Genomic DNA, 13040 nt, shown 5'->3' with positions numbered 1-13040 from the left:
CAAAGAGGAAAGAGGAAACATATGAAAGTTAGTCTTATTGGGTTTTTAGTCACCAACAAGGTAACACAATATTACTTAAGAAGGTGCCAAAATTAATACCATAGAAGGAACATGGTTTTGACCAAGGCTTTGACTCTTTGATGTCAATGTATCGATTGCAAACACGTTTGATGGTTTGCTTATCTTTGATGGGTACATTATGGACCCAAAATGGAATTACAGGAGTGGTGGGTAGGGTAATGTTATACAAACCCTTTATTGGATGGAGGGGAGGGTATGGATGTTAAAATATTAACGTGAAAAGGAACATTCCATAATGTCATTGTGTTGCAGATTTCTTTTTCTTATCTGCATTAATTTAAGTAACTAAAAGCTGAAAGTATCTAAATCAATTCCATATTTTGCCTTCAGCATATCGTTCTCAAAGCCCAGCTTGTTCATCGCCTGTGTTTGGAAGAGGTGGATCTGCATCTTCAGGTTTGTCAAGGGCTATTTCGTGGCCAGTGGGAAAACAGCCTAAATCTCCAGGGGACCTAAGTGATGTAGACGAGGCTCATGGTACTCGTCGGCAAATGTCAGACCCTGTTTTCAAGCAACAGTTTCAAAGTCTGGCTGCAGATGTCAAAACCAATGGTTAGTACCTTTTGCCTGTAGTTTTGGAAGAGTTTTTTGCTCTGGCTTTTCTCCTGTTTGCTCTGTTAACCATCTTCACTGAGTTGGTAACACTGGGCATTAGCAGAAAAAGAATACTTAGGCAGGTGAAAATTGCTTTCTTTCTACTGGCATAGAGTTTGCTATAGTTGATTGCTGGAGCTTGTGTTAAAGTTCTTCATTCACATTGTGGAGCCTGGAGAGTCTTACAGTAATTTCATTGTGAAGGCTTTCTGTTCGTGTATGAGTGCATATGAATTCAAATAAAATGTTGTTCTTGAAAAGTCCTTGCCAATTACTAGCAGTTCTTTGTATGAACACCGGTATTGATTTTACACATTCCACATCACATTTCATGTTTTCCTGGTATTGATTTTGTACACATTTTCCTTTAGCAGCAAGCAATGGTGAAGGTGAAAGTGGGGAAGAAGTTGACAAAGAAAGTGGGAAACATAAAGACAGTTTTGTGGCAGAACCAGGCACTCCATGGCTGGAGAAAGTGCGTCACTCCTTGAGGAAGATGGAGACCAAAAGAAATGAGTTTTTGTACAAAAAGCATGTGATTGGGCGCATGAGTAACAGACGCCGTGACATTGTCAAAGAACTAGCAAGCATATCAAATAGGAAGGTTCCATTCAAGTGGCAGCGAGGAAATAAGATTGGTAAGTGATGGGATCGTCAGCAATCGTCCACACACCACATCAGGAAGTAAAAGTAAACCAGGGGTGTAGAGTATGGCTTTGAAAAACTAAGAATCAATTTACATGACTGTACGTTGTTAAAGTTAACATCAAGACATAATTTTCTAATCCATCATATTAAGAATAATTTTTGCTACCAAAGTACATGTCACGTTTAAATTATTGTAATTTTCACACCCAATCAGTAATCACCAGGCAAAAGTATTGGTGAGAGTGAAGAGAATGCAGTTTGTGAGCCATGGCCAAAATTCTGGATTTCAATATTTCCAAAACTGTGGCATCAGGCTAAGATTCAGAGAGTTTGAATTTGGAGAATTTGTGACTGGGTAGATGACAACAGACATAATTTTCTAATCCATCATAATATTAAGAATAATTTTTGCTATCAAAGTACATGCCAAGTTTAAATTAGGTATTGTAATTTTCACACCCAATCAGTCATCACTAGGCACAAGTATTGGTGAGAGTGAAGAGAATGCAGTTTTTTGAGCCCTGGCTAAAATTCTGAATTTCAATATTTTCGAAACTGTGGCATCAGGCTAAGATTCAGAGAGTTTGAATTTGGAGAATTTGTGACTTGGTAGATATTGTGTTAGAAGTACTCAGATTTTCTCTTACTTTTGTCTGCATCATCACTGACAGATTTTTCACTGGGCTTAGAATTATTAGTATTGACCATGCATCTCATTTGCCATAATCTTCAGTTATTTTCACCTAGTTTATTTGTATTATTATTTTGTTTCTTTTGTTTTACAACACAGGTGAAGGTCAGTTTGGGAAGGTTTATGCTTGTGTTAATTTAGACACTGGTGAGATGATGGCTGTAAAACAGGTGAGTGTGGCTTGATTTAACTTTAAGCTAACAATGATAAGACCAAAATTATTGTTCTTAGCAAAGTGGAGCACAAAGTTAGAACTATGAGTAATAAAAGTCAATTTATGTCACCAGGTAGTTTTTTCACATTGCAATACCTCTATTACAGGTTATTCAAGAAGTTATAAGGTTAAAAAAGGAGACTGGGTGAATTTAACCCATTGACTCCTGAACTGCCAGACAGAGTAACATCTATTAAGTCTCACTGCTAGGAGGGTCAATGGGTTAATAATAATGAAAATTATATTAATTACATCTATAGAGGAAAAAAATCTCCTTAGAAACTTTTGAACTTCACTGATCTCTCATTTTGCTTTTGTTGATGAAATCAAACAACGAAAATTTAATTAATGCAGCTCAAGTGGAAGCACTGTGAGTGGTGTAGTGGTCAGTGCATCCTACTCAAAAGCATAGGGTTGTTGGTTAACAAGGCCTGGCTTTGCTCTTGTGTTTCCTTGGACAGAAACTCCAAACTCCACCCAGGTGTATATTAAAATGACTTCAGTATTGGCTATATACTACTAGGGGTAAGCAACAACCACTAACTCAAGCATCCCATCCAGGTGGAGTATCAAAACTCTCAGTTGCATTAGGCTACTGAAACCCAAGACAATCTCCAGCCACGTGGGGCTCAGTCACTGTGGCTTAATATGTGACTTACCTTGCCTAAGATATGAATACCAGCATTTGAAACGACAGGACATTTGTAGCTAATTCATCTCAATCTCTTTTATCTTTGTTCATACAGCATTGTACTGTTCAAAACCAATATTTAAGAGTTCAGTGGTTCATTCAGTCAAATTTGGCCTCAACTTTTAGTAATTTATTATGGTAAAAAACACATGCAAAAGGGTTAATAGTAATTCCAGGGGGAATGTTGTCACTTGTTGTGACTTGCAGTCCAGAGTTCCCTGGCTTAAGTGCCAATCTGGCCTGACTGCTGCTTGTAAAAATAATAATGGGTAACTGGTCTGCATGTGTCATGACTGCTAGAATTATTAGTATTGTTTACATGTCTTGAATAATAATTTTGATGCGTGACTGTATCTTTTTTTAGATCAAGTTTCAACCTAATGATCATGGCGAAATCAGAGACCTTGCTGATGAAATAAAAAACTTTGAAGGCATCAGGCATGAGAGCTTGGTGAGGTACTATGGTGTTGAACTACATAGGGTAAGAACTTTAATATTTCTCGGTTTTAAGTGTTGTGTAAAATGTTAAAATTTAATATTTAATGTTAATAAAGAATAAACGAAAATGGTGGTTTGACTTGTCCACGTCCACTTCTTTTCAGTTTCAAGACTATTTTACAGTACATCATTAGACACTGAGATCTGTTTTATTATGTTTTTCTAAAATTTATTGATATTGTTTAACCCTTGAACTTGCAGGCATTCACTTCCCTTCTTCCTCGCTCCCTCCTCTTTCTCTTCGGGGTCTCCCTTTTCCTTCCCCTTCAAATGCCTGCCATGCAGTTTATTACATGTAGGTCATAATTACATGGTCATGTCAAATCCACAAATCCACTTCAATGTCATTCACAGGATGAGATGTTCATTTTTATGGAGTACTGTGCTGATGGTACTATATCAGATGTAGCGAAGCTTGGCCTACCAGAAACCATGATCAGAAAGTATACATATCAAATACTTGTTGCTGTGAGTGTGTTGCATGAGAAGGGCATTGTTCACAGAGATATTAAAGGCAAGGCTTTTGTTTTAATTAGTGTCACTCTATAACAATGACTGGCTGGGAGCATTATGAGCTTTTTGGCGTTTTTTCTATTACCGGTAATTAATTTTCGCAAAGGCCACAATCATTTTTCTTTGTAAATAGGCTTCATTAGCTTATTTGTGAATGCACTTGACAACGAACGATTGTCATGATAGTTTTGTTTTGAAGTTTGGGTAAGGTGCTATTCCTTAATCGTCTAAAACCGAGTTGAAAGATTGATATGTGCTGTGATAAGTAAAAGCAAATTCAAGCAATTTTTTTGAAACAATTTTGCCTCAGTAGTACATAATTACATGTATGTACCATTATCAGGTGCTTGTGTTGGCAGCTGTATTTTCCAGAATTATGGCAAATGTATTCAGTTTAAATTAATAAATGTAGCACACAGCTGCAGTTCAGGTCCTAGCCTATTGTTAGCTTGTAGCATTTAGCTACAGTTTTTAAGTTCAAGCACCCATTTCTAAACACTCAGTAATTTTGGTATTCCGCATAATTCCCCGGCATGCACTCTTTTTTGGCCACTTAGTAATGTGTCTTCCAAAATGCCTGCTGAGTGGATAATGTTGATGTTTTCGTCAGTATTTCACGATACTGTGGCATTTTTTTAAAATGAAGTGGGCTTGTTACAGAGTTTTTTTATCCATACTTACTGTTCGTTATAATAATTTTATAGGTGCCAACATTTTTGTCTCATCTGATGGTTACATCAAACTGGGTGATTTTGGGTCATCAATCAAACTCAAAAATCCCTTTCAGACCAATTATGGAGAGATAAGCAACATGCGAGGAACAGTTGGTAAGGGTCCTGAAGACGTGAATTTTACTATGATTTATTATCAGCAACTATTTGTCCTGGATGTCATAAAAAGCAACTTGTCATTTAGTACTTTCACTTGACAAAATGTGCCTGGAAAACAATGTGTATGAAAGCTTTTGCTTCAACTCCTGCAGTGTGACATTTCCAGTCAAAGAACTGGTAGAGAGAAGTCATGCTGGACACTTACTTGCATTCACTTAATTATCTTAATCCTGCCATTTCTTCTTGGCAAAGAAGTTGTCAGTCACTGCAGTGGTTTTCACTTTGTACCAACAGCGGCATGACTATTCTGGGGGTGAGGGGTAGGGGTTGAAGGGTACCGTAGCTGAAACAATTTTTCAACTATACTACCCTTCACCCCTACCCCTGACTGCCAGAATAGTCATGCCGTACCAACAGCTGACAAAAAGTGATGCCTACTTCACTCAGAGAAGCTGGCTCCTTTGTCCCTAAATTGAACCCTTTCAAACCTTAACCCATTGACCCCTAACGCCAGTGAGACGATGTTTAAGGTGTCAAATTATGGGTCAAGATGGCGAAGAAAACTTAGAAGATCAAGATTTTGAAAATCTGTGAAATTAAAGCAACAGGTTGTCTCCTCTGAAGTGTTAGTCACTGCAAGTGATGTAAAATGTAATTTTACCTAACAAATGAATGCAAATCAGGGGAAAATGCTAAATATAGTGACCGCACTCCTGGAGTGGGACTGGAAACTAGACATTTCTAAGGTCTTTTACTCAAAAACTAGCCATACAACCCCACCTTAAAACTTCAGGATTTGCTTAGCAGAAAAAAATAATTACAGTATTTATAGAAATAAATAGTTAAATCTGTAAAACAGGTTTAATTTTTCGCAATTTGGCAAGAATGCCGATTTTCGTCAATTTTGATAGTATGTATAAACTGAAAAAGTGTCTGATAGATCTTTTTAAAAAAATGTTGATGCTTTCACCTTCATATTGTTTATTAAGTCCCAAAATTTTGACCTTGGTCGTACAGCTAGGTTTTGAGAAAAAGGCCTTTGAAATGTCTAGTTTCCAGTCCCCCTTTTCGGAGCTTGGTCACTATATTTAGCATTTATTTTTTAGGTAAAATTACATTTTACATCAATAATTATTGCAGTGACTAACACTTCAGAAGAGACATCCTGTTGCTTTGATTTGACAGATTTCAAAATCTTGATCTTTTTCTTCAGAAAGCTGTAGTAAGCCACCTTAAGCAATCAAAACCACATCATTAACCCTTTAAGCCCCGAGGGGTTCCCCATTGACGAGTAAAATCGTCTGGCGTTAGACAGAGTAAAATCTATAAGTGCCATTTGGCACTATCGGGGCTGAAAGGGTTAAATTAAAGAATAAACTTAATTTTGACAATGACAACAGTCAGTTACTATACTCAAGGCAGCCAACTTCAAATTTTATTGAAACCCATGGGTCAGATGTGCTCTATTTCAGCATACATGGCCCCAGAGGTGATTACGTTAGACAAAGGTGCGGGATATGGACGAGCTGCCGACATCTGGAGCATTGGATGCGTGGTGGTTGAAATGGCAACTGGGAAGGTAACTTAACCTTGAGGCTACAGGCATTCTTTAGTTTGACCAATTTCTGGTGTGAAGATCCATTGGCAATGCCATTTCGGAATGTTATAAGTTATGCAAAATCTTGCCTCGGGAAGTTCTATACATGCAGAGGTTCTTCTTCAGTGTGCGAGTGACATTTATTATAGCTCCAGAACATTAAGTCCATACGTCAGTTAAACCAATGTTGTATAAATTCTCAATAATGCACACACTTTTTAATTGGTTCTCACCTATGATCTATTGGAGGACAGATGCTGATGTCGTCATCAAAAAGCTAAATCTTCATTACAGTAGATTCTGTGTTGCCTCGCTTCTGTTCAGTAATGGGGAGCTTAAGCACACCTGTTTTTGAGACGCGGACTGCAACCGGAAGCGAGCTGTTTTCCCTTTTAACCTTTTTCTTCACATAACCACATTTACATTGATAAGCATCTTTTCTCCATTTAATAGAGATGATTAGTGTAAAAAGCTGGTTGCCGTCTGTGTCTCAAAAACGTGCGTGCTTAAGCTCCCTAATAAAAAGGAAAGGAAAGGAAAGGAACTTTATTTAAGTGTCTAGTCGTTCTAGCGCTGGAGCACTAATTGGGGACACTGTAAACTGAAATTAACATTTAACACAAATCAAGTCAAATGTTGGTTTTAGATCACAGATGACGTCAAAATGTGGAAAGAACACCATTTTTTTTGTTCTTGCCACATTTAACCTATTACTGAACAGATGCACAGCAACATGGAATCTACTGTATCTGCTAAGGAGCAACTAGAATTCCTTGTAGAATGAATAACAGTACCGATGGTTCTTTCCCCAAAGTACAAGTACTTGGCTTAATTTGGTCTTATATGCTTACTCCATTTTGCAGGCTCCTTTATTGCAGGCAGAGGCAATGGAATGCTGACTGCCAAGATACAAGATAATTCTTTCTATCTACTAACCCAGTTCTTTACCCCCACAGCCTCCCTGGCCAGATTGCGACAATAACTATGTGATAATGTTCAAAGTTGGCGAAGGAGCAACCCCTGATATCCCAGAAAATCTAAGTGAGGAGGGTCAAGATTTCCTTCTGTGTTGCTTCCTGCATGATTCATACTCACGACCGACAGCTATTGACTTGATGGATGATCCATTTGTCAAGGTATTCCTTAGTTATTAAGCTGTGCCAATCAAAATTGAATAAAACATAATTGGGAGATCTGCATGAGTATTTAAAATGGAGAGCCAAAGGCAAGGCATCACACAGATCCCCTTCTTGTAATGTTGTTGGGCTTCGGACATGGGTTTTATTTACTTTATTATGATGAAGCTCCACAGGAAGTAGCACTTGATTAGGAACTGACGGTTGTCTAAAGCCACCAATTTCATAAATTTAATTCATGTTTTTTTCTTACTTTTCAGTGTTGCTGAAGAGACAGATGCAAGCACATCAGTCGTTAAGAATTAAATTCCATTGCTTTGATCCTGTTGAGGACCTCTTAGCTGAAATGATGCTTATGTGAAAAGAAGAATATTGAAAAATTTGTAGTTATGTTAAACATATGCAACCAATGCATCACTTTTTAAGGTTGTAAACTTTGAAATTCTTAATGCTGTGCTTTGAGTTTTAAATTTTAGTGACCTCGTAAGAGTATAAAGCACGTCAAAGTGCAAATCAGTCTTTTAAAATATTACTTTCATTTCAAGAGTGGATTATTGCAGTTGTAAATGTTCTTAATACTTTGTGTTTTTAACGAGTATGAGCAAGCTAGTGCTCAGTGCACAATCAACCACTTAATTAACAGTCAGGGTTTTTTAATGACTATTCAAGTTTTATTTCTTTTTTTAAAGACTTCTTTGTAACTACATGTTAAGTTGCTTCATAACCTGTGATTATTTTTCATGCAGAAAATGTTTTCCACAATCTATTTTGCTTCTCCTCTTTTCTTGCAGTCTTAGGAAGAAAACGTCTTGGCTGCATTGTTTGTGGCTTGTAAAAATGCACTGTATATAGTTACAATGTTTTATAACTTCCCACACCGGGAATATCACTAAGAAAAGGAGAGGTCTGCTTATACATGTAAGTGAACCAGTGATTTTGGCCGGGAGGCTGTAAAGAGATTCCACAAACCATTGTTGTTTGAGTGAATTTAAGGGGGTCAAAAGGTCTTTTAGAGCTAGTCAAATTAGCTTGCTATTGGTGCCTAAGGACATTCCTGTCATACCCTCTCTAGGTAAGAATTACATTTAAAATAAATGAAGAGTAATGTGTGAAACAATACAATATTTGACTTTTTAATGTTAATTTTCTCCAATCAGAGGCAATTTCTGAGTCTAAGGCTGTGTTTGATTGACCAAATTTCTGAATAGGGATATGTGGAATGAAGTTAGGAATCCTTTGCTTTTATGGAGATTCACATTAGAATTGTCAAATACCTGCAAAAATGCTATTGTCTTTATTGTCCTTGTTGCTTGAAAACGCCAGACATACCATTTAAAATCATTACTCCACATATTCTTATTCTGAATTAGGGTCAATCAAACACACCCTAAGTTTTAATCTGGTTTTATAATGACTTGTGTCTGTTACTTTTAATTAATTTATTTGACGGAATAGAGAAACTCAGTGCTTATGTGTTCAGGGGGCAAAAGTAATTATTTCTACATTTTTTACCTCCAAAAAGATTAATGAGACGCTTTAGGGGCTTTAAGATCTACTATGGCCTGGGGACAAAATCGTCTCTTCGCACAATTTTAAATTTTTTTGTGGTTGTCATCTCGTTCACTTCATACAATTTGGGCCTAAATTTGAATTTGAATTTATACGTTGGAGCAGTTTCAGAGTAAAAAATTAATATAGAATGAAAGATTCGCAATTATACATTCACCTTGTCGTTAAAACCTCAAATTTGGTGATTTCACCTTATTGTTATGCCGCATGATTCTTTTTCCTCTTTAAACAAATCGTATTGTTGTTTTGTTGTGTTGCCAATATTAATATTGGTGAAGGGTTTTACCAGGGATAAATAATGCATTTTTAATTGTAGGGGCAAATGGTGTGAAATTATTTCTAACTTCAAAAGCATTTACCTTGGTAGTAGCTGTGGATAATCTCTAGCTTTCGCAGTATAAAAAAAAGGTATTTTTGTGGAGACTGTCATTTTAATAGTAAAATGTTCACACAGGATGTAAACATAATTTATATAGATTTTAACTTAAAAACAAAATGCACAGTCCCTAGTTTGAACTTTCTTAAATAAAGGGTTTAATGCCAAATGAGTTGAGTTGTGTTTTTCTGATGAAAGAAAAAGCTTTGTTGTTCAAATTAACAGATTCTGTGGCTGCATAAAAAACTTGTTTGCACCCTGTCTAGGTTTTAAGAATTCAAGACAGAGGCATGTAAAATGAAATTCTTGAGGGGTTATCATGGCAAGAAAAAATGTTGATCCCAACTTTCCCAGACTGGGCCAGCAACTTTCACTTGCCTAGACTTGACTATTGCTGGCTTGACGTGCCCTCCTCAACTTACATGTAGTATATAGTAAGTCATATATCATCATATCATATCATATATCTTTATTTACCCTCTGATTTTTAGAGTAGCTTGGTGTAGCTAATTTCTCCGAGCATTTACCATCCCAACCATGATACATCACAGAAGACAGACCACAACACCGGGAACTACATGCCCTACATGCCTAGTCTCCTTCGCAGCCGTTTTTTGGATGTCACGCAACGCTCCCTCCTTCTTTGGGGGGAGCATTGCGTGATATCCAAAAAACGGCTGCGAAGGAGACTACTACATGCCCTGCCCTAAGAACCAGAATACTTGGATTTTAAATTAATCCATGGTTTAAAACTTCTTACTCTTAGTTTGAATAATCATTAATTTTAGCAACCTCAAACTTTCTGACAGACTTAATACATGTGTATGTACTAGACTACTGAAGGAAATTTCGCTTGCCTATCAGGCCAGTAAACTTATATTGTTACTTGCTTAGAGCAATTAAACCTGGAATTTTTCCTGTTCTGTTCAACCCAAGCCACTTTCAATGACTTAGACTTACGGTGGAAAGGAAGTACCGGTATAATAGAGTAATGCCCTTGTATATGTACATACAAGAAAACCTTTAGACAAGTGTACCTAGAGGATATCGCATGGCTGTGCAGGGATTCGAATTTTACATCTTCGAGTGCTGATAGTATCTCTCCTGATTGGGTAGTACTGTAAAATATGGCCGCTAAATTAGCCAATCATAGCATGTCTGCAATCTGAGAAAAATACTGGAAATAACAAATTGCAATTTATTTCACAGTGGATCGCATCAATGATGATGACTATTGTAACATCCTATGTGTACATATTTGTTTCTATTAATTTTCCAGCACCTAATGACTTGAGTACTCTCATGACTTGATCATCGGAAGCCTGTCAACAGGAAAAAGAGGGTTTTGACAATGGGAAAACTTTAAATAAAAGCAACAATTTTTACTTTGACCTTTGACTCCCAAAGAGGACACTTGTCTTATGTTAGACAATTTTACCTGTCAACAGGGGCCACTTCTGAGGTAAAAGGACAAATGTTACACTGTATTGATAATAAAATTGTAATGAAAAAGTTTCCCCATTCTGATTAGCTAAGAGAAAGGAATTTTTCAGATAATGCACTTCTGAAAAGAGGTAAATGAGTGCAAAGGTGGGAACAAACTGAGAACTTAATGACCAAAGAAAGACAAATAACCAATCTACATTGTACCTCAAAATTTTTTCTTGTATATTATTAATTAAGTAATCACATGATTTTTCTGACGCAGTTTGGAATAAATAAGCACTTGAAATTTTTTTCAAAGTTTTCAAATGAATGATTTACTAGTAATCAGAGACCTACGTTGTGCGCAAGCGATTCTGGGATCACCTGGAGCAAACGCTGCAAGCCACTAGAAAAAAAAAAAATTTTGTCTGTCTTTGAAATATTAACTTCCACTTATTTATTCCAAATTGAACTTGATGTCATGTGATTACCTATACTTTCAAAGTGAGAACACAACATTTACTGTGCCAATATGATATTTAGCAATTATTGAATGAGGCTGAGTAGGATATGAAGAATTCTGCAGGTTGAGGAGGGTGTTATCCACCAAGGCCGAAGGCCGAGGTGGATAACATCCTCCAAGATCTGCAGAATCCTTCATATTCTACGAAAGCTGAATTCAATGATTGCTTTATTATTCATTCAAAATATTTTCTTCGCTTAAACTTCTAAACCTACTCGCAGCCATTTTTCTGCTCAACAAAAATAACACAATCTCGTCCCCAGCTTTTTTCGGTCAACAGTTCAATAATTTGACGTCATCAGTTCAATAATCTGCAGCGGGCTGCAGCTGGTTATGGTGAATTATGCGTGTCGTTTTAACCAATCAGAAATGGGGAAATATTTTGAATGAATAATAATGCACATTATCTATCCATTCAGCAAAGTGGTAGCCTGAAGTGAAGGGTTTTTAGTCTGGTATAAAGAGTGAGGGGCCACTAACATGATACTAGTAAGGCTTTCATTCCACTTAACCCATTGACTCCAATTCTAGGGGTTCCCCACTGACTAGTAAAATCGTCTGGCATTAAGAGTAAAATACTAAGTCTGGCCGGTTTGGGCCGGTTTGGACGTCAAAGGGTTAATGGGGACATAGTTTTTCAGTGACTGATTAATATAGATTCTACTCTGTCTAATGTCAAATGATTTTACTCATTAATGGAGGCCACTTCAGCGATGAATGGGTTGAACAAAACTGATTTTCTGAACAGCATAAGAAGCTGAATTTAATGTAATCTAACATACCTTTTTGCTAATGCAAACAGCAGATTATTTTTCTTTCGCAAATAGCCCTAAGACAAACTACCATTAGTTTTCTCTTCATCAAGTCTTTTGTGGCTTACCTGAGGAAGTGAGTTAAGAGGGGATGTTTTGAGAAGGAACTGGAAAGCTTCTACAGACCGCGAATCCACCTGCGATGACTCAGTATAACATACAAACAAGGCAGCGGCAAGGTGATAAATTTGACAATACTGCAAAACTAAGAAAAACAAGAAATTTTTAACCAAACGTAAGACTCCAGATGCGAGGATTTCAAAGTCAGCAAAATATGGAAAAAGCTTACATTGTTATAGGAAATTAATGCAAATGTTTCAAATTCATGTTAACTTCAGTTGTGTTAATTTATGTTAACCTTAATTTCCACGCTGTTAATTATTAGCATGTTAATTTCCGTGACCTTAACTAGGATTGTAAGAATTAGAGGGGTGAATGTTCCATGTTCAATATCGAGCACTTTACTTGAGTATTGACGCTTTTTCTCATTCTCATGTAGACGATATATTTGCTGCGGCTCGAGGTCCCTATAGGATTCAGCATTCGGGTGACAAACCCTGACATCAAAAAAGGTTGATCGCTGGGGCTCCCAGAAACCATGTGCATGTATATCCAGTCTTGCATCCTGCGCTTCATTCGACGCTCGTGTCAACTGCTCTCCTTCAACATCTTGGAGTACCGGTTCAGTAGCTACATGTACATGTACATCTTTACAAACCATCTTCAGGAGCTCTGCTTCCAGGTCCTGGACCACGTTATGTCTCAGAATTACAAATCCACCTCTCATGCAAATCATGGCGTGATCTATTGCAAAATGCTCTCCACAAAGTCAACTAGATAGA

General features: G+C 37.1%; 2 protein-coding genes across 3 annotated transcripts in view; one reads left to right on the top strand and one right to left on the bottom strand.

Annotated features, from left to right (window-relative positions):
* LOC137996747 (mitogen-activated protein kinase kinase kinase 4-like) overlaps nt 1-9611 on the top strand; it is a 30416-nt gene extending 20805 nt beyond the window's left edge. The window contains exons 14-22 of one of the 2 annotated variants that reach the window (XM_068842306.1): nt 412-633; nt 1047-1313; nt 2114-2184; nt 3284-3400; nt 3772-3931; nt 4635-4757; nt 6233-6339; nt 7314-7493; nt 7754-9611. In XM_068842306.1, coding sequence (XP_068698407.1) covers nt 412-633; nt 1047-1313; nt 2114-2184; nt 3284-3400; nt 3772-3931; nt 4635-4757; nt 6233-6339; nt 7314-7493; nt 7754-7762 — 1256 coding nt within the window. In that variant the 3' untranslated portion in view covers nt 7763-9611. The remainder of the gene's footprint in view (nt 1-411; nt 634-1046; nt 1314-2113; nt 2185-3283; nt 3401-3771; nt 3932-4634; nt 4758-6232; nt 6340-7313; nt 7494-7753) is intronic. The other variant, XM_068842307.1, reaches the window with a different exon arrangement.
* Nucleotides 9612-10616: 1005 nt separating this feature from the next.
* Nucleotides 10617-13040, bottom strand: part of LOC137996748 (proteasome assembly chaperone 1-like) — a 7321-nt gene continuing 4897 nt past the window's right edge. Inside the window, exons 3-4 of the mRNA XM_068842308.1 lie at nt 12267-12403; nt 10617-10760 (exon numbers count right to left, since the gene is read on the bottom strand). Of these exons, the coding sequence (XP_068698409.1) occupies nt 10683-10760; nt 12267-12403 (215 nt within the window). The 3' untranslated portion in view covers nt 10617-10682. The remainder of the gene's footprint in view (nt 10761-12266; nt 12404-13040) is intronic.

This window comes from Montipora foliosa, chromosome 3 (genome assembly GCF_036669935.1).
Source record: "Montipora foliosa isolate CH-2021 chromosome 3, ASM3666993v2, whole genome shotgun sequence".
In the NCBI taxonomy this organism is placed as follows: Eukaryota; Metazoa; Cnidaria; class Anthozoa; order Scleractinia; family Acroporidae; genus Montipora; species Montipora foliosa.
Note: the sequence above shows the minus strand (reverse complement) of the source record. Positions and strands in the feature narration are given on the sequence as shown.